We start from the raw sequence: 22656 nt of genomic DNA, 5'->3' as shown, positions 1-22656 counted from the left end.
TTCGTGGAGTACACCATCGCAGGCGCTCCTGTCTGTGATGCGGCATCAAGGGTAACCGCAGCCGCGGTCTGCGAGCTGATAGTCCGTGCTGCTGCAAACGTCGTCTAACTGTTTGTGCAGATGGTTGTTGTCTTGCAAACGTCCCCATCTGTTGACTCAGGGATCGAGACGTGGCTGCACTATCTGTTACAGCCATGCGGATAAGATGCCTGTCATCTCGACTGCTAGTGATAAGAGGCCTGAACCCACCGATCCCATATTCTGCTAACAGTCATTGGACCTCTACCAACGCGAGCAGCAATGTCGCGATACGATAAACCGCAGTTGCGATAGGCTACAATCCGACCTTTATCAAAGTCAGAAATGTGATGGTACGCATTTCTCCTCCTTACAACGTTTGATCGGGCAACTCCGGTCAACTGCTGTTTGTGTATGAGAAATCGGTTGAAAAGTTTCCTCGTGTCAGCACATTGTAGGTGTCACCACCGGCGCCAACCCTGTGTGAATGCTCTGAAAAGCTAATCATTTGCATATTACAGCATCTTCTTCCTTTCAGTTGAATTTCACGTCTGTAGCATGTCGTCCTCGTGGTCTAGCAATTTTAATGGCCAGTAGTGTAAAAACTGCATCAGTTGTTGAGTGTTCCTTTCTAAATCTGACGAGTTCTTCCACTGGTAAGTCTTCTGTTATTGTTTTCAGTCTTGTTTAAAATTCTTTCATGGAGTTTGTATGCTGTGTCATGTAAGACCATCGTTCTTTAGTTTCCACATACATTTCTTCCTCCTTCCTCTCATATCGATATTACTTTTGCTTTCTTCCGCGTTTTTGGTGCATCGGTTTGCTTCCTACATGTGTTATACAAATGTAACCATTTAAGGTGTAGTGATAATTTCCCATATTTAATTAACTCTACATTAATTATTTGTATTCCATTTAGTAAAGTCCTATTTATTACAGTTATCACCCATTTACAACTGGCATTCTAGTCTTGCCCGACCTGTAGTCAGGGCAGCACCTGTCAGTATTCTGACCACACTCTGTGGTGCGTTCCTCACAGGCCGGCCGAGCTGCAGTTCTACACGAGTGTGGCGTCTGTCGCCGTGCAGGTTCCCGCCTCGCTGTTCCTCGTGGACTTCTCGGGAGTGCGCAGGTCGACAGACCTGGGGCTCTTCGTCTCCTTCGTCCTGAACGGCGTTTTCTTCCACTTCCAGAGCATCACCGCGTACGTGCTGATGGACTACATCAGCCCTGTAACACACAGGTGAGCTCGTGCAGCACTGTGCAGTTTGGGGAGCTCAGGTGTCACAAATGAGGGAGGTAGCACTTTATGAGCATCCAGTTAGTGCTTCTTGTCTGTGAAAATGTGCAACTGCGCAGGATGCTGAGTGAGTTGTGGGCACAGTGATTGAGAGAGGGACTGACACTCACAGGTGCAATGAAAATATCTGAATTTGTTGCAGTGATTTGGTTTTTGAAAAGCTCCTGCAAGAAAGGTGGAGCTACACTTGCACTTGTCTCATAGGATCAAAAAAAATTAAAAGATATTCGAAAGAAACCATGATCTTTAGAAGGTGAATGTGGAATAATGTCCAGGGGAATTGAGTGGGGGGGGGGGGATGGGGGGGGGGGGGGAAGAGAGAGAGAGAGAGAGAGAGAGAGAGATGACCGAAAGCATAATTCAGATACATCCCCGTACAGGAAGCCGTCTGAGCTCTGCATCTACATCTATCTGATTGCTCTGCTATTCACAGTAAAGTGCCTGGCAGAGGGTTCACTGAACCACCTTAAAGCTGTCTCTCTACCGTTCTACTCTAGAACGGCACATGGGAAAAATGAGCACTTACATCTTTGTGTGCGAGCACTGATTTCTGTTATTTTATCGTGATGATCATCTCTCCCTATGTAGCTGGGTCCCAACAGAATGATTTTGCAATCGGAGGAGCAAACTGGTGATTGAAATTTCATGACAAGATCCCATCACAATAAAAAATGCCTTTGTTTTAATAATTGCCACCCCAATTCAAGTATCACGTCTGTGGCACTCTCCCCCCTATTTCGCTATAATACAAAATGAGCTGCCCTTCTTTGTACCTTTTCGATGTCATCCGTCAGTCCCATCTGATGCGGATCCCACACCGCACAGCAATACTCCAGAATAGGGCGGACAAGTGTGGTGTAAGCAGTCTCTTTAGTAGACCTGTTGGACCTTCTAAGTGTTTTGCCAATGAATCGCAGTCTTTGGTTTGCTCTACAAACAATATTATCTATCTGATTGTTCCAATTTAGGTTATTTGTAATTGTAATCCCTAAGTATTTAGTTGACTTTACAGCTTTCAGATTTGTGTCGTTTATCACGCAACCAAATTTAGCAGATTTCTTTTAGTGTGAATAACTTCACACTTTTCTTCATTCAGGGTCAATTGCCACTTTTCGCACCATACGGATATCTTATCTAAATCATTTTGCAGTTCGTTTTCATCATCTGATGTCTTTCCAAGACGGTAAATGACAGCATCATCTGCAAACAATCTATGATGGCTACTCATATTGTCTCCTATGTTGTTAATGTAGATAAGGAGCAATAGAGGGCCTATAACACTTCCTTGGGGAACACCGGATATTGCTTCTGTTTTACTCGATGACTTTCTGTCCATTATTACGAACTGTGACCTTTCTGACAGGAAATCACAAATCCAGTCGCACAACCGAGGCGATACTCCGTAGGCATGCAGTTTGGTTAGAAGACGCTTGTGAGGAACAGTGTCGAAAGCCTTCTGGAAATCCAAAAATATGGAATCAATTTGACATCCCCTGTCGATAGCACTTATTACTTCATGAGTATAAAGAGCTAGTTGTTTTTCACAGAAATGATATTTTCTGGAACTGTGCTGACTATGTGTCAATAAATATTTTTCTTCTAGGTATTTCATAATGTTCAAATACAGTATATGTTCCAAAACCCTACTGCAAATCAATGTTAGTGATATAGGCCTGTAATTCATCGGATTACTCCTACTACCCTTTTTGGGTATTGGTGTGACTTGAGCAATTTTCCAATCTTTAGTTACAGATCTTTCTGTGAGCAAGTGGTTGTATATAATTGCTAAATATGGAGCTATTTTATCAGCATACTGTGAGAGGAACCTGACTGGTATACTATCTGGACCGGAGCCCTTTCCCGCATCTCGTGGTCGTGCGGTAGCGTTCTCGCTTCCCACGCCCGGGTTCGATTCCCGGCGGGAGGTCAGTAAAATGATCCAATTAATAGTTTAGTCCGATTGTCAGGTATAACCTCTACCCGTACTATTTCACACAAACTACCTACTTCAATTTCGCTACAAGGCAAACTACTTCTGACAGCAATAAATACTCCACCACCAACTGTATTTAATCCATCCTTTCTGATCACTGTTAGATCGTTTGAAAAAATTTCGGCTGAACTTATTTCTGGCTTCAGAATGGGTAGTATTAAGTGAGCCCTTCTTTTAGCCATGTTGTGTCATAATTTTCATTTTCCACAAATGTGATTCAGTATCCTATCATCAGTTACTTGATGTATCCATCGAAGCTTGAGCATTCTTCTTAGCACCACATTTCTAAAGCTTCTGTTCTCTTCTTGTCTGAATTGTTTATCATCCATGTTTCATTAATGTACAAGACTGCACTCTAGGCAAATACCTTTAGAAAACACTTCATACCACTTAATTTTATATTCACTTTTAATAATTTTCTCTTTTTCAGAAGCTCTTCTGTTGCTACTGCCTGTTTGTATTTTATACCCTCCCAACTCCTACCATCATTACTTAGTTTTTGCCCAAGTAGCAAAACTCATCTACCACTTTTAGTACCTCATTCCCATATTCCCTAAGCGTCACCTGACTTAATTGCAACGCATTCCATTGTCCTCGTTTTTCTTTAGTTTGTACCCATCTTATTACCTCTTTTCAAGATGGTATTACCTCTTTTCAAGATGCTATCAAATATGTTCGGCTGCTCTACCAAGTTCTTTGCTTTGTCTTACACAATTACGAGGCTGTCGCTGAGTAAGGTGGCACAGTGGTTAGCACACTAGACTCACATTTGGGAGGACAACAGTTCAAATCTCCATTCATCCCTCAAAATTTAGGTTTTACGCGATTTCCTTAAATCTCTCCAGACAAATACCAGGATGGTTGTTTGGGAAAGGGCACAGCCAATTTCGTAATCCCAGTTTGCGCTCCATCTTTAATGACCGCACTGTTGATGGTATGATACACACTATCCCTTTCTTTTACAATGTGATTGATGAACCTCAAAGTTTTTATTGCATCTTCTTGAACTTAAATTCCCTCTGTAAATTTCTCCACAGTTTCCTTTACTGCTTGCACCATGAACAGATTGAATAACATCAGAAGAATATTTATTTATCATTCATTTTTCATGTATGATGACATCACAGTGGTTTTAGGAAACAAAGAATACTATGTAAATAAATTAAGGACTGAAGGTAACAACTTGCCCAATAGTTGAGGTGCAGAGTCCTTGATATGCACATAAACAAGACAGTGAACATTGCTAGCTTTCAATTCTCCAGAATTATGAAGTACACACACACACACACACACACACACACACACTGTGTAGGCTGCACGTGGCTGCATATGCCTGCTCCATAGTTGTGAAGGAGGATTCATGCTGAAGTGAGCAAAGTTATCTGTCTTATTTATGTGCATATGAAGGACTCAGCATCTCCAATTAATTTCTTTACTTCAGGACTTTCCATAATCGTAGAATACCATATAGTAAATACATACCTACACTGTTTTAATTGTAATGAGTATTAACCACAGACATCCATGACTAGACTGGCAATACCGTATACAGTATCATTGGTGTCTCAGAAGCCAGCACTTTAGAATCGCAATATAGCGGCGAGTGCAAAGGACATGTAAACAGCTGTTTATTTGCTGATAAAATGGTTGTAAGAAGTGGGGATAAACTGATAAGACTATGTTACCTTTAAAATTATGACTTAATTGTCAATACAAGTGTAGTTTCTGGTTGTAACCTTTCGCACAGAGATGGAGAAGACAAGTAAAGGATCATGTATTAATGCAAATATAAGTAAAAACTTCTTAAGTATTTTTGCTTTTGTACTGTATGTAAGCCTAAATAATTATGTTACAGTTTGTTTATATGAAATACTGGCAGTGTTTAAATCCTTTTGTATAAAATTCTCCTGTCACAGTGTTAGTTGCCATACTCCTCCGAAACGGCATGATCAATTCTGATGAAATTTTAAATGTATATTCGGTATGCCTGAGAATCATTTGTAATCTATATTTCATACCCTTAAGTTATAAGGGTGGTCCACCCCAAAAACTTTTCTTATTTTTTGGACAGAACTTTTTATTTTTATTTTTGTATGATGTGGCATTAAAAAATACACACAACCCTAAATTTTTATCCTTCTACCACCAACCCCTATTTTTAATAGTGATTTTAGTAATTTCATAATTTTCAGCCCTGGTCGATAACTGATCAATTATCACTCGATCAGTTATCCCCACCAGTTGTCTACCGGTGATAGTCTTTCACTATTCGATATATAGGTAATTGAAGAAAACATACCAAAAGCAACGACTCGAATACCCCTCTTTGAATAGACGTAACTAGACTGAGAAGTTTAACTAGGTAGCACGCGTCATTTACCAAACCGACATTTAGGCCTAGCGCATACGCATCGAATTTTATCGTACGGAAATATATTGTACGTTCAAATTCTTTTAGTGGAACAAAGAAGTTCCTATGCTCTCCTTTGTTCCTATAAAAGAATTTAATCATACAATTTTTTACTTACGATAAGAATGGATGCGTGTGCGCTTGGCCTTATTCATAATGCTGGCGAACATGTTTCGACACGAAATTGCCGCTATGTTTGTATGCTCGTGGATGAGTCCTGTATCGGCTGCAATTGTTAAATCCGCGTGATCTGCCCTACAAATGCTAGAACTAAGAGTGGCTGATACTGCCGGACTTCCTCCTAAGCCTTTTCTCACTCCCTACACAGTTTTCAGCCATTACTATTGTTTGTATCATGATAGAGATAATTTATATGGCAAAACAATGTTTGCCAGGGCAGCTATAACATATAAAGATTTTCAGAGGTGGAACGAAGTTCACCAGGTATACATTGTGTTACATGTATACCGTATTTACTCGAATCTAAGCCGCACTCGAATCTAAGCCGCACCTGAAAAATGAGACTCGAAATAAAGGAAAAAAAATTTCCCGAATCTAAGCTGCACCTGAAATTTGAGACTCGAAATTCAAGGGGAGAGAGAAGTTTTAGGCCGCACCTCCAAATCGAAACAAAGTTGGTCCATTGTAATATGAGACACAATTTAGGTCGAATGAAAGACGATACAGCTACAGTAGTTCGGTTCGAGTCTAAGCTTAGCAGTTAAGCTTTACCACGTAGCCATTGCTATGCGTCAGGCGCTTCGTCCGTATTTATACGGGTGCCCTTCCTTTTTCACGTGCTTCGTCTGGTTTGAATCGATTGCTTATTTTGCTTTGATCTGATAATTGCCGTTTTCTTTGTTATAGGTGTTTGCGTCACTCTTAAGCTGAAATGCATTACTGCACTGCGTCATGCATTGTTTGTCGCATTCTGATAGTGCGTGGTTACGGCCTGTCGCGGCTTGCTTTTGTGCGCGCTACCGCCGCGTACAATTAAAAAAAAAAAAGAGGAATCGTCTCATTAGCGAAACAATGGCAAGAGACCGCAATTTGTTGTTACTTACACTGCTGCTTTCTTTGATAATGATCAACAAGAATCAAATAATAGACTGCGTATGATAGAACATGTTCTGAACGAAAGTTAGGCGAAAATTTTTCTCCGTTTGAAAATCTTTGCGGTCGCTTCTTTATTACATCAAACTCTGCACAGAAATTAGTCATTTTAGATTTAAAAATCTAGTCACTTGCTGTGCTTCATTTCTGACTGTATCACTATTAGGCATAAGAATAATACGAATATAAACATGACACGATACGTATATTCTTCCGCGTTTGCTGTTGTCTCACTCTAGTTTCGTAGGTTATTAGGCAGACAGGATTTAAATGAGATAGCAGCAAACACGAAAGAATACATGGCAAAATGTTTATATTCGTATAATTCTTATGGTGAAGAGAATACTGTATATGATTCAGATTTCATCAGGTTCTTATTAGCAACCATCTCTTCTCACAGATAGAAAAAAATTCAGAACGTAGAGTTGGCCATATTGACAAACATCCCAAACAGTCTTGCCAGTCAGATTTTCGTAGTACACTGAAATTGTGCTACATTCGAAGATGAACAATACGGAATTTGTATTTACTTCGTTGGATAATGTATGAAAATGCAGTGGTCGAAACTCGCGGCGGAGAAAAGAAAGCTCGTCTTCCACTTTTTTTTTTTAATTTATTTACTGACGCTGAGATTTTGGCGCCAGTATTTATCCTTGTGCCTACAAAACATTCCTGCGTAGCGCTACATATATTCGGCGGCAGAAGTTAGTTGTGGCGGCATGTACCGACATTTTTCATAACTTCTGCTTGCTTTGCACTCGATTCTAAGCCGCAGGCGGTTTTTTGGATTACGAAAACCGGAAAAAAAGTGTGGCTTAGATTTGAGTAAATATGGTACATTATTCTTATAGACTAGAGATAATTTATATGGCAAAACAACGTTTGCCACGTCAGCTATAACATATAAAGATTTTCAGAGGCGAAACGAAGTTCACTGGGTATAGCCAGTAGTTTATGTATATTTTAAGGGGTTTAATAAATCTGTTATTAGCAGACATAGCTTGATAATGTGTTTTTAACCAGTTTTCTTCAAAGAATATGGTCGTTACAAAAATTGATCATATAAGTAGAACATGCTATTTGTCACTGATAACAAGTGTTGTTATTCATTTGAGAGTTCTTATGAACACTAAAGTTTGCTTTGAACTCTGAAGTTTGCTTTAAACGTGTGTTCATGTAACTTGATGTTCTCCTCATAATGCAATTCTACAATGTTTTTGTTTGCTCTGCCGCAAAAGTTGTTTAGACCAGCCGTAAAGCTCACAAAGCCATTTCGTTTCAAAAATCCTAGTAGTGCCATACACAAACTTCTTGAAGCTGCCATCTTCTTCACCAAACTTCAGGCTTCAGTAAAAGAAGCACCTGTGGTATTAACACTGTGTGACGGTGCCTGCAGGGTGACTGACACGGTGGAGGCCTTTCAATCACTGTAGAATAAACATTGTGACATTCTCCTGCTTTATTTCTTTGTCGATTGTCCTTGGTGTCGACGTACTGCGTTGCTACAGTAGCTGAAAAATGGGGGGGGGGGGGGGGGGTGGGGTGGGGGGGGGGGGTGGAAGTTCAACACTGACTATTTTAAATGATGTAGCTGACAGGTGCACATTTGTGTTTCACTATTCTTTACTTTCACAGTTCACAACCCCCCAATAATACGCAGTTATGTGGCCAGTGCACTGTTGTCTCATTAAAAGGTTGCAAGTAAACATTGACATACTGCTACAGTTGTTTACTGTTGAACATCTACGAGCAGTAAAAACCTAACCACACAGTTCTTGCTGCATAATATGGTACGTATTGAACGGACACTGTCACCGTTTTAGCACACGGCCTATTGCACTTATTTCACAGTTAAGTGGATGCACTGTCAATCTAACCAATACGGGTTGCTCATCTGAAACTCGGCCGTGGACTGGCTGTCTCAGGACAAAAATTGAGCCCTTATATATAGCGTCACAATAATAGGTGCTGAAACTGTACATTGTTTGATGTTAAAGTTACAGCAATTACAATTAAAATAGAGCTCATTCGATCAACTGAATATATCAAAAAAGTCTCTCATTTTAACAGTTTCTTCTACCACAGAGGTCAGGCCGAATTATTTGTTTAAATAGTGTAATTATCAGATATAGTTACATGAACAATACTTTTGACAAAACTTGTAATTACTTTGGAATTAAGAGCTGGCTTTGCTAACATGTTTTCGAATAGAGCCAAATAAATACTTAAAGAATGCCCTTAGTTTTCCTCCAAATGTTTATAATGAGTACAGAATTTATATTTGTTTATAAGTCAACAATAGAATTTGAGTTATGAAACAATTACTGATTTCACCCTATATCAAAAGATACTAACTAGGAATAGTCAAAATAGATTAGAAAATCAATTACATACATAAAACTGAGCACAAAATTAGATCTGATGCTGTATTCTTTAAAACTGAGGGCCAACCTTTCTCTTTTATGAAAATGCAGATTATACTCATGTATGTTAATGGTAATTAGACATGAAAAAATGAATTTTAAGGAGGTAGATGGAAAACAAGAGGGGAAGTAAATATATACCAGCTTGCTTCGTCACAACACGTACCTCTAGTAAATAAACTGGAAGCAGTCTCGATCGCATAACTTTTTTAGTGTGGTGACCGGTTTCGATCTTTTTATCAGATTATCTTCAGACTTACAATATACAGGAATTGATATAAACATATAAAGGATGAAATCATATATTCATAAAACAGTAAGTAACCATGATATACAATGAATGTCTGCTGGAGACAGTGGTGCATTGCAACCCTCTTGCTTGTGACTAGTGGTGTACTGCAACGTGAAGAACACCAGCTGCTAATTAAATACATGAAGCGCCACCCATCGTCTCAGACATAATGTCATGGATAGCCAATCGTGTAAGTTGCATTTCTGCTGCTTAAGAAAGTAACGTGGTAGTTAATGTAATTATTACCATCTATAGGACTTAAACACATTAAAATCTTATAGTTTATAAAATATAGTGTAAAAAGGTAATTACTGTGACCTAAACAGTGTGGCCCTCTATCGTGTACTGTTATCGACCAAAGCAAAGATGATGGCAAGGACGCCACTGTAGTAAGTGGCTACCTACTCGTCTTACTAGGGCCAAAGATGGTCTTACAAAAAGATCGAAACCGGTCACCACATTAAAAAAATTATGCGATCCAGACTGCTTCCAGTTGCCGTTACGGTACAAGAAAGATCGGGAGAATGAGGACAGCAAAAGTTAGTAGAGATTCATGCTGCTGTAAAAAGAGCAATGTGCGAAGCATACAACCACTACCACCGTCATACCTTAGCAAAAGATCGTGCTGAAAACCCAAGGAAATTCTGGTCTTACGTAAAATTGGTAAGTTGGTCGAAGGCTTCCGTCCACTCACTCACTGATCAGTCTGGCCTAGCAACGGAAGACAGCAAAATAAAAGCTGAAATTTTAAATTAAGCGTTTGAGAAATCTTTCATGCAGGAGGATCATACAAACATACCGCCGTTTGAGTCTCGTACAGATTCCCGTATGGAGGACATAGTGATAGACGTCCTTGGGGTTGTGAAGCAGCTGAATGGGTTGAAAATAAATAAATCGCCAGGTCCTGATGGGATTTCAATTCGGTTTTGCAGAGAGTACTCTACTGCATTGGCTCCGTACTTAGCTTGCATTTATCGCGAATCTCTTGCCCGACGTAAAGTCCCGAGCGACTGGAAAGAAGCACAAGTGACGCCTGTATATAAGAAGGGTAGAAGGATGGATCGTCAAAATTACAGACCGATATCCTTAACATCGGTTTGTTGCAGGATTCTCGAACATATTCTCAGTTCGAATATAATGAATTTCCTTGAGACAGAGAAGTTGCCGTCCATGCATCAGCACGGCTTTAGAAAGCATCGCTCCTGCGAAACACAACTCGCCCTTTCGCCCTTTTTTCACATAATATCTTGCAAACCGTGGATGCAGGGTATCAGACGGATGCCGTATTCCTTGACTTCCGAAAAGCGTTTGACTTGGTGCCCCATTGCAGACTCCTAACTAAGGTACGAGCATTTGGGATTGGTTCCCAAATTTGTGAGTGGCTCGAAGACTTCTTAAGTAATAGAACCCAGCACGTTGTCCTCGATGGTGAGTGTTTGTCAGAGGTGAGGGTATCATCTGAAGTGCCCCAGGGAAGTGTGGTAGGTCCACTGTTGTTTTCTATCTACATAAGTGATCTTTTGGATAGGGTGGATAGCAATGTGCGGCTGTTTGCTGATGATGCTGTGGTGTACGGGAAGGTGTCGTCATTGAGTGACTGTAGGAGGATACAAGATGACTTGGACGGGATTTGTGATTGGTGTAAAGAATGGCAGCTAACTCTAAATATAGATAAATGTAAATTATTGCAGATGAATAGGAAAAAGAATCCCGTAATGTTTAAATACTCCATTAGTAGTGTAGCACTTGACACAGTCACGTTGATTAAATATTTGGGCGTAACATTGCAGAGTGGTATGAAGTGGGACAAGCATGTAATGGCAATTGTGGGGAAGGCAGATAGTCGTCTTCGGTTCATTGGTAGAATTTTGGGAAGATGTGGTTCATCTGTAAAGGAGACCGCTTATAAAACACTAATACGACCTATTCTTGAGTACTGGTCAAGCATTTGGGATCCCTATCAGGTCGGATTGAAGGAGGACATAGAAGCAATTCAGAGGTGGGCTGCTAGATTTGTTACTGGTAGGTTTGATCATCACGCGAGTGTTACGGAAACGCTTCAGGAACTCGGGTGGGAGTCTCTAGAGGAAAGGAGGCGTTCTTTTCATGAATCGCTACTGAGGAAATTTAGAGAACCAGCGTTTGAGACTGACTGCAGTACAATTTTACTGCCGCCAACTTATATTTCGCAGAAAGACCACAAAGATAAGAGAGATTAGGGCTTTTGCAGAGGCATATAAGCAGTCATTTTTCCCTCGTTCTGTTTGGGAGTGGATCAGGGAGAGAAGATGCTAGTTGTGGTACGAGGTACCCTCCGTCACGCACTGTATGGTGAATTGCGGAGTATGTTTGTAGATGTAGATGTATTTATAATTATTACAGATCACTTTTTTCCTGTATAAGAACTATTTTCTTTAAAATGTTAAGCATGCCTATAGTGTTGTAATTTGAAGGAGTATTAACACGGTGCGACTGTGTCCGCAGTGTGGCCAACACGGTGAAGCGTGCGTTCCTCATCTGGCTGTCGGTGCTGCTGTTCGGCAACGCGGTGACGATGCTGTCGGGCCTGGGCACGGCGACAGTGATCGCGGGCGTGCTGCTGTACAACAAGGCGCAGGACATCGACCGGCGGAGGCGGCTGCGCCACGGGCCCGGCGAGGTGGGTCGCGGGGACGCCGCGGACAAGTAGAGTGCCGTCTCTCCCATAGTCCCTCTCTGTCAGCTGTGCCGCACCGGGTTGCATGCGTTTGGGAAAAGTGTCGTGTAGGAGCTGGGGCACAATGTGTGGACATGCTGTACATTACCTTCTGAATATAAGCATGTGTGGCTGGCTGCCTGAGACTATTACACTTGTCATGTTTCCGTTGTGTCTTAAATCCTCAGGTATCCCACCTCCCCTTTCCCTTCCCAGAAGTTTCGGATCACCACCACCACCACCACCACCACCACCACCACCATCATCATCAGTTTTCTACTGTATTATCAGATCCTTTGTGTCTCTGTTTGTGGTGTTCCATCCCTTCCTTCTCGATGTTGCAGTATTTGCTGCCATCCGGCACAATAGCCGAGGTCTGAAATTTCTTCTCTGCTCACCTCCCCTTCCATAGACCACTCTAAAACTGTTTCTGTAAGCCCCCATTCTCTTTTAAGAGGGGATATTGTATGTCCTATGCCACAAATGTTAAATTATCGAATTTTGTCACCCGTTATCTTGGAAACTTTTTAAGACACCAACTTACAATTTTCCATAACTATTGAATGCACCTTTCTAGGTACACTGAGCTAGAATTATTACTAAAATTGTATTTTTTTTCCCAAACACTAAATTTTTGACAGAATTTTGTAAATAAATGAACATAAAAACAAAACAACTCAGGATATTTTAATTATTCTAGATCCATGTGTGTTGAATCTCACACTTGGCATGCTGTGAAAATTTCATGTCTGTACCATCTGTACTTTTTTAGAAAATGGGTCATTTATTGCAAAAAATGTAGTTCAGAACTATTGAGGTTTAAAACTTTTTTGTTACAAATTCTTATACAGACTTACATTTCTGCATCTTTTATGCACTACAGTTGCCCTGGTCCATAGTCTGTCTCTTCTTCAGTGTCACAACAGCCCAGTGCTTGCCTCCTCCTTTTCTTTCTTGCTTCTTTTGTCATTTGCTGAGCAGCTAACTCTGCTTCACGTACATGAAGCTCATCCAGTTCCCGCAGTCGTTTAGCTGTGGTCTGTCCAAATCTTACCCCTAACTTCTCCAGAACCTTAACTCTTTCATAGTTCCCACCATTAAAAGTTACTGCAGCATCAGACGCTGCTAACTTTAGAGTCATAAGACCAACAAATATATTTTTAGGCACATGACACCACACAACATTATTGAAGGACTCGTTCACATTCTGGGTCTTCCCGTGTGAACGCTTCTTTAGTAGCTCAGGATTTGCCAAATCTCAGTAAATAGGTTTGATTGCCTCCATTACTGCCAAAGGAAGAGAATGTTTGTGTAAATTCATGTAGGGTGCCAGAAAATTCAGTTTGCCTATATTTACACAAAGTGTAAATCTACCCTTTAGCTTCAGTGACCTCCACTATTTCTTGCAAATCTTTTTAATCCACTGTAGCCACCAGACGTTGTATTCTTCTTTCTGTAGCTTTTTCCCTCTTGTCACCTAATAGTCAGTGATCAGTTATTTCTCTAAGCACAGATTGAAAATGGCAGGAGACACACAGCAGCATTGTTTGACTCTGTTCTAATTGTCTAGTTGGTGCTTTCTCCTCTCATTCTTGGCTGCACTTCTTGCTTTACGTGTAATGAGCTTATAGGTCACCTGCTTTTTCCACAGGTTTATCTCAAGTCACACCCACAAAATAATGTACGGGTCTCTTTCCTTCTCAATTATCTGCTCTGCCAAACTTTTTAGGTGTCCTTTTGCTTCTTTTGTGCTTTCGACCAGCTCTGCGTTCCAGCCTTGACATGTCATTTAGTGCCAACGGGCCACTTTACCAGCCAATATTGGCTTTCCAGACCTCTGAGCTATTACTTCTTACTCAAGTGACTCCTCTGTTGGGATCACAACACTGAATGCATCCTGTCCCAGCGCTCGACGAGAACCCAGGTGCTTCACATGGCAGTCGCACATTAACCACTCTGCTACAGAAACAGATTTTTTTTGCCTGAATTCCTTCTGAAACCAAACTGCTCCTCAGCCAATTTGTCCTTCATTATCTTTTTCCATCTTTTATTTCCAGCTTTAGCTGGATGAGATTTGGGAGTATGGTACTTCCAAAGTATCCATTATGTACTAGGGTGGAAACTGAGAACTTCGATACCAACAGTTTAAAATATAGCAAGAAACACTGAATAGAAGCACCGTAATTGATCCTTTTCATGGGTTGTGCTCCGGGCATTTGGCATTACATGACATTGCCACAATTGCAGTGAGTAGTTAGCCACACTTAGTATCCTGTGTAAAGTTCCTGTAACTATCCACCATCTGATGATAATACTATGGTTGTTCAAAAGTTGACAAATAGGACAGTAAAATATTTAAAAATGTTATATTGTAACTGGTCACAGTTTCGACAGAAATTGCCTGCCTTCATGTTTCACTCCCTCTGTCCTGTTTGTATTATCCAACATTGCCTGTGTTTTTAATGCATTTCCATGGATTGCAACTTTAAAGAGGAAAAAAATGAGCCATTCGAGTTCCATTTTGTGACACATTCGGTGGTGATTGTCCAGCCATAGATAAATTACAAAATTCTGTCATCTTTTACTGTAATTATTATTTATTATAATTATGTAGGCAGGCCATTTTTCTGACAGTATTCTGACTAGTTTGACACTTCCCACTGTGATTTTTCTTTTCTGTGCTAACATCTTCACCTCAAGACCAGTGGTTGCGTCACCCACACCCATCTTCCTCAATCACTCTGTTGACTATATATCAATCTTGTTTTCCCTGACAATTTTTCCTCTCTGCAGACACCTATAATATCATAAAAGTCATTTCCTAATGTCTTGGCATATGTGCTATCATCACGGCCCTTCTTCTTGTTAGTGTTTCCCAAATATTCCTTTCCTTACCAGTTCTTATCTAGTCGGTCCACTTAATTTTCAGTATACTTCTGTAATAGCACATCACAGATGCATTCATTGCTGTCTTTTCCAGTTTTTCTCACAGTCTGTGAGTTACTTCCAAACAATGCTTTGCTCTTGACAGACCTTCTCAGAAATTTGTTCCTCGAACTAAGGCTGACATTTGATACTGGGAGAGATGTCTTTTAGCGAGGAATATCCTCTTTGCCTGTATGTTCTGCTTATATCGGTCTTGCTTTGTCCATTATTTCACTTCTGAGGTAATATTCCTTCGCTTCATCTATTCATTATCCAGATATGTCTTCTCAGATAGCTGAATAGTCAGCGTGACGGACTGCCTTCCTAAGGGGCCCGGGTTCGATTCCCGGCTGGGTCGGGGATTTTCTCTGCTCGCGGACTGGGTGTTGTGTTGTCTTCATCATCATTTCATCCCCATTTGGCGCGCAGGTCACCCAATGTGGCGTCGAATGTAATAAGATCTGCACCAAGGCGGCCGGACCTGCCCCATAAGGGGCCTCCCGGCCAATGATGCCAACCACTCATTTCCATTTCAGTATCCAGATATTGCTAATCTCACTTTTGCCACTCCTCAATACTCTAAGTCTTTCTTTGATATCCTCGCAATCTGTATTCTGTACACGGTATACTGTTCGTCGTATTCAGTGTCCCACGAATCTTCCTCATTTCCACAGAGGATAGCAATGTCATCAGCGGATCTTATCAGTGATACTTGTTCACACTGAATTTCAGTACCACTCCTGCATCTTTCTTTTTTTCATTGCTTCTTCGATGTACAGGTTGAACCTTAAAGGAGAAAGACTGCATTCCTGTCTTACACCCATTTTAATTGGAACATTTCTTTCTTAAATCTTCCACTTATATTGTTCCCTTGACCATATGAGGTTAATACATCTTTTAGTGATTGTTCATTCCAGCTGTTAATGTCATGTTCTGACATGTTTGTGTAACCTTTTGTTTTCAAAACTCCCTAGCATTTCCCCTGTGTTGTACTAATGTGTGATAGGGCAGCAGATTACTGCTGTAAAAGATACCCAGATCTTGTTTGTACTACACATGTCATAGTGGTTGTTCACTATAGTTTTCTTGCAGTCGGTACACATTTGTGAAAAGAGATGGCTGTGAACTGTGAACTGCTTATCAGGAAAGACAAAAAATTGTAATTGGACTTTTACCTGAATAAAGTCTTCTATGGTTTTTTTTCTAAATTTGACTTGTGCACTTATTTGGCCTCCAACCACTACTGCACATTGTGGTAAGTACCTCATTTGTGATGCAGCTGTGTCAGATACTTACGAGATTGCCCTAACATTGCTGCTTTGTGAAATTCCTGCTGTCCAGTAGTGCAGTATTTTGTGCTGTTGTGGCACATTAAAATATTAAAATGTGTGGACGTGTAGTGATTTTTGTGTGCTTGACTTTGCTGAAATGTTTGCAGTTGTGTTTGCTCCCTGTCAGAAGAATGACTAAAACTCACACTGTTAGAGGTTATTTGCATAAAAGTAGGAGATGATAAGGTACGGAATTTTTCTATGTCAAGCAAGCTCCCGGTGATACACCATAGTGCAGACTTGAAATGGCACAGATAACTGAAAAACACAGATAATCCAAAACATATATTTTTTTATTGGAAACTGGTATTCGCTGTATTTACAGAATGTGCTACATGTCACATTTGAAAAGCCACTACATTACTTACCTGTTACTCGTCGGACACAGTGATTTGGAAATTATACTAAAATGTAGACTTTCACGGCCGGAAATGTCATGTCCATTATAATTATCCGGGCTGTTATGCCGTGGTCAGTTGATGAATTCTGTGTCAATTCCCAACGTTTCATCTCCGACTGCAGGAGACAACTTCAAGGGAGTCCGTAGCTCGACAGAAGGTCCAACAGCTCACTACTGACTGCCGCTAAATTCCGTGTCCGCGCACTCCCGCACCGAGGCGTGACGTCATGTGTTTTGAAAACATCAGTGCAATTGGCTGCTGTCCGCTGCCGTCGATCGCCGTTGCCATCACCCAGTGGTGGACGGGTGGTACACATCTTCAACACCGGCATCCATATACTGTTTAATTTCACGCCCTCCTCCTTTCGATTAAAATTATTAGGGTGTTGGGCAATTTCGATTGCCTCCCTGTAGAGCCTTTCGTAATATCCGCTTATGACCGCTAGTACTTGCATCTCCTCGAAACGAATATGGTGGTTCCCTGGCTGGATAGCACGCTCCGCAACAGCTGATCGTTCCGTTTCTCCTCTTCTACAATTGCCCTTGTGCTCTTCCAAACGTTTTGAAACAGTTCTTTTAGTGGTACCCACATAAACAGCTCCACAGCTGTACGGGATCCTATACACTCCAGCTTTTTCCAGTGGTTTGCGAGCGTCCTTGGTAGGCTTAAGGTATTCCTGTATCTTCCTGGTGGGCTTGTAAATTACGGTAATATTCCACTTCGTCAAGATCCTCCCTATTCTTTCCGTTACATTTTTAACAAACGGCAGGAAAACCTTAGATTTTGCAGTAGCCCATACATCACTATGATTTCTGCGTGGCTGTCTCAACGCACGTTTTATTTCGGCGGACGAATATTTGTTCTTCATTAGTGCATTGTGGAGATGTTCCATCTCAGCATCGAGCAATTCAGGTTCACAAATATTTATAGCTCTGTCCGCTGAAAAAAACTGGAATCCAGTAAAGCACATACACGTTTGTATTTCTTTATTTTTATTTTCTTTGTATGGTTATGTAGTGTGATTTTCAAGAGTAAGGCATTGTCGATGACACATAGTTTACTTTTTAAGGAACTACTTCTACTTTTTCTCCTCCCCTTCCCCCCCCCCTCCACCCCTCCCCTTCCCCCCCCCTCCTCCTCCTCCAGTGCTACAGCCTCTCATAAACCTTGGTTTCTTGAACTAATTTTCTGTGTGCTTCTCAATTTTTGTAGCTGTTTTCCAGCACTGAACTCCCATACTGGGGAGACCTTCTATTACATAATTTTTCCACTTTCTTCTAGGTCTCCATTTTTGTCTCGTATCATTGTCACACCTTTCATCAATTTCTTTTGTATTCTGTGCTCTGCTATTATTTCTCTGTGCTCTAGCCCATCGCATTCATTAAGATCTGACAAATTTTACTATATCACTTACTTGTATTAATACTTGTAACTCAGTGTTCTAACATATCCTCCAGCCTTCTTCTCCCTTACAGGATAATAAGTTTTGCATAAAAATGTTCACTCAGAGGTTCCTAAAGCACTTTTGTTGTCTCTTGTCAGAATCCATACCTCTGACCCATATGTGACAACTGGGCAAAGTTTCATCCTTCTTGTAACATGGCTGTTTCTGAAGAGTTGTAGATTTGGTATATAAGCCCTGTTCCTTTTTGTATCCTTTCCCTCATAGCCCTTCCAATGTGGTATTGATATTCAGGCTCCCAGGTAACTAAAAGAGGACACTTCCTTGAAACATTCTCCATTTGTATTTAGACATTTAGGGACTTTTCTGGTCGCAAGTGTATGACATTAGCACATGTTTTGTTTTATTTTCATTTACCATGAGACTGATTTTTAATGTCTTAATTTAGGCCATATGCCTACTTCTCTCAGCTCTATGTGCCAGAGGCTTGTTTGAAATCGGTGAGTGAGAAGTGCAGATCTATATTATGTTCATAGAACTTTTCCGTCCCTTCTCCAATCATAAATATTTGATCAGTTGTTCTTCTGTCTGGTTTGAAACCACACTGGTATTCCCCTAGTTTAGTTTTTAGAAACTGTAGTATGAGATAAATAGAAAACCACATGTGACAGATTTAGGACTACATTGGCATCTATTCCAACGCCAGAACAAATGCTCTGCTCAACAACCTGTTCCACGATATTATCAAAGCTCTGCCAGAAATGCCTTTTAACAGACGAGAGGCACATTCCATTTCAGTCACTGCCCTCTTGATGCTCTTACCATTTATCATAGCTCTGGCATAAATGGAGGTTTACTTGTTTGTCTGATTAAGCAGTACGTTTATGGCTTGAGAAATTAGTTTCACTATTTTATAGGAGGTTTCTGATTGATAATAATGATTTATTGTTAATGATAACCTCCTTCTCTATAATCAGACTTAAGAAATACTGCACACCACTTCCTTTAACTGCACTAAATGATGAGCAATTTAATTAACTGTTAACCATTTTGTGTGACCACCTACTATTTCAAAAAACTTTCTTATCACCCACAGACCAAGTATTTCAAAGTCTCGCGAGCAGTCTGTAGAATGGTTCAGTACAACAGTTCGCCAAGAACTCTGTCGACCAACTGCTACTGCCTGTGGCACTGAACGCTGGGCAAAAAACTCATTGAAACTTCCTGGCAGATTAAAACTGTGTGCCATACCGAGACTCAACGTGGGACCGAGTTCGAGTCTCGGTCCGGCACACAGTTTTAATCTGCCAGGAAGTTTCATATCAGCGCACGCTCCACTGCAGAGCGAAAATCTCATTCCAAAAAACTCATTGTTGAGGCACGCATGCAGTTTCACTTCTTCTAGCAACTCACCATTGCTATTGGTCACTAGACTTGTATGCACACATCGATATTTGTACCAACTGTGAGGACAGCAACCTTACACTATTTAGTCACTTGAATAAAATAAGTGATTCAAGCAGATAATTCATTTAATTTGTCTTTTATATCATTAACAATCAAAGTCAAATAAGGATGAAGTAATGCCACCAACGTATTTATTACCTTGTCCTGTCTAGGATTTTCCATTACATGGCTGTTCATTGCATGTCGTATCTTAACAGTAACTCTAGAACTGTTGAAGAAGATTTTGATATTTTTTGTAACGACTTGTGGAGAGAGAGAGAGAGAGAGAGAGAGAGAGAGAGAGAGAGAGAGAGAGAGAGAGAGTGTGTGTGTGTGTGTAGACCCAAAGATATTTGTAATCTTTTTTTCACCTTGATGGGCATTGAGCTGGGACTATTGAAACAAACACATTTTCGGATCTTCATTAATCAGGCATCAGTTCATTATTTTTCTAATGAAACTAAAAAAAAAAAAAAAAGAAAAAGAACTTGATTCCTGAATGAAAAATTGCATTGGTCACTGTTTGTCTGAGTGAAAAGAGTTTACAGATATTTTTGACAGATGAAAAATTATTCCAGGTTAAAAAGTTAAGCACCTTTCTCTGTATATAATGCCTTGATGGTGTGTTCTGTAAATAGCTTTGTTTGTACATGTAGTCATTTTAATGGTTAGTATTTGTGTACATTTGGAGACGTTGCTTAATGTGTGTTTAAAATGTTTGTGATATTATTAAGTGATATATATTCCAATCATTCTGCCTTCTCCCTCTCCCCCCCCCTCTCTCTCCCTCTCCCCCTCCCCCCCTCTCTCTCCCTCTCCCCCTCCCCCCTCTCTCTCCCTCTCCCCCTCTCTCTCTCTCCCTCTCCCCCTCTCTCTCTCCCTCTCCCCCTCTCTCTCACTCCTTTCTTCCTTCCCTCTCCCACATATGGTTTCTTGGAAAAAAAGGTGGTATATGGTGTGTGGTAGTTTGGTTTGCTTCAAACTGTTTTTTTTTCTGCATGCCGTACATGAATAAAAATCTGTTTGTGCACTGTAAATTTTTCTGCAGGGTATCTTCTGAATAATACAAGTACTCACGGATTGGGGAAAACTGTGAAAATAAATTGTATTTGATTAATGTCTCATGGAAAAAATAATAAAAATCAGACATCACAAGACCCAATGGGAAAATACAAAATCAAATTGGAAGCACATTTCCCAGTAGTGACATGGCTTTAAAAGGTGTTGTCTTTCGTTATCTTCATATGTTACTTCATGTTGAAATGACCACACAGAACTAATTGTAGGAAAGGCAGATGTTAGTTGAGATTCACAGGAAGACTCTTAAGAAAATGTAACTTTTCTGTGAAACAAGTGGTTTACAAAACACTTTGTTCGACCCATTCTTGAGTGTCAGCCATCAATGTAAGAGCCTTACCAGATTGGGTCAGTGAAAAAGCAAGAGAACATACAAAGAAGTGGCACATTACATTTTGCCACAGATTCGTTTAGTATGTATGCGACCAGCACACAGATGATCTGTAGACTTTTGTGGCAGGCGCTACGTGAGAGGCATTGTGCGTAACGGAAAGGTGTACTGTTAAAATTCCAAACAGGTTTTCTAAGATGAGTCGGTGTATGTATTACTTCCACCAAACAAATTTATACAGCACGCTTGTGGTCCATCAACCTGGGAAAATCATTGTAGTTGGTTTACAAAAGCCATCCAGCACACACTGCTAGATTTTCAATATCCTCCCGCCCTCTTATGCTGCTGTGTTAGTAAGCTATTTTGTGAATATTATTAATTTAGACTTCCCTGTTAGGGTAATGAAAGACGAAAGATATTTGTAAGCATTATGCAAAAACTAATTATGTGTACTGTTTAATATAAACTCAACCCTTACAAGTACAGTGGTTTCACAGTGAAAAGGCCTGACAGAAGTAACAATTTACGTGATAATTTTATGCTTTGGAAATTTACACAGATGTCATTTTTACATCTTGCAAGTGGAAGAACAAATGGTTTTTAATGTTCAGTAACAATTTTACTGAGAGTGTGCACTGTAGCTTATGTGGGCCAATGTGAGTTTGTTTTCCAGCATGGTATACCTCAAGTGCCTTATATCAAATTGTGTGTCTCAGCTATACCTACACCACTGTGGTACACTGTAAACAATGTTTACGCCTGTTACAGACTTCTTCCGCAAGAGGGTACAAAATATAGGACATAGAGAATGCTCAACTGAAACATTTAAGATAAGGAACCTGGGTTCAGAGAAGTCGGCTTAAGGAGATATGGAAGAAACTTGTCTACTGCTTTGTGTAGTATTACTGTTTTCCAGCTTATTTACAACTAACATGCACACAAGTTTACACATACTATGCAGTTTATTCATTTCTAGCATTTGTAGACTTAGAGAAAGCTTTTGACAATGTTGAGTGGAATACTCTCTCTCAAATTCAGAAAGTGGCAGGGGTAAAATACAGGGAGCGAAAGGCTATTTACAATTTGTACAGAAACCAGATGGCAGTTACAAGAGTCGAGGGACATGAAAGGGAAGCAGTGGTTGGGAAGGGACTGAGGCAGGGTTGTAGCCTATCCATGATGTTATTCAATCTGTATATTGAGCAAGCAGTAAAGGAAACAAATGAAAAATTTGGAGTAGGAATTAAAACCCATAGAGAAGAAATAAAAACTTTGAAGTTTGCCGATGACATTGTAATTTTGTCAGAGACAGCAAAGGACTTGGAAGAGCTATTGAACTGAATGGACAGTGTCTTGAACGGAGGATATAAGATGAACATCTAAAATAGCAAAATGAGGATAACGGAATGTAGTCGAATTAAATCCGGTGATGCTGAGGGAATTAGATTAGGAAATAGACACTTAAAGTAGTAGATGAGTTTTGCTATTTGGGGAGCAAA

At 40.4% G+C, this 22656-nt stretch overlaps 1 protein-coding gene across 2 annotated transcripts in view; it reads left to right on the top strand.

The window, feature by feature from the left end:
* Nucleotides 1–22656, top strand: part of LOC126108115 (solute carrier family 35 member E2A-like) — a 144732-nt gene that overhangs the window by 88798 nt on the left and 33278 nt on the right. For both annotated transcript variants that reach the window (XM_049913346.1, XM_049913345.1), the window contains exons 6-7: nt 1058–1261; nt 12034–12208. In XM_049913346.1, coding sequence (XP_049769303.1) covers nt 1058–1261; nt 12034–12208 — 379 coding nt within the window. The remainder of the gene's footprint in view (nt 1–1057; nt 1262–12033; nt 12209–22656) is intronic.

This window comes from Schistocerca cancellata, chromosome 11 (assembly GCF_023864275.1).
Source record: "Schistocerca cancellata isolate TAMUIC-IGC-003103 chromosome 11, iqSchCanc2.1, whole genome shotgun sequence".
Lineage (NCBI taxonomy): Eukaryota > Metazoa > Arthropoda > Insecta > Orthoptera > Acrididae > Schistocerca > Schistocerca cancellata.
Note: the sequence above shows the minus strand (reverse complement) of the source record. Positions and strands in the feature narration are given on the sequence as shown.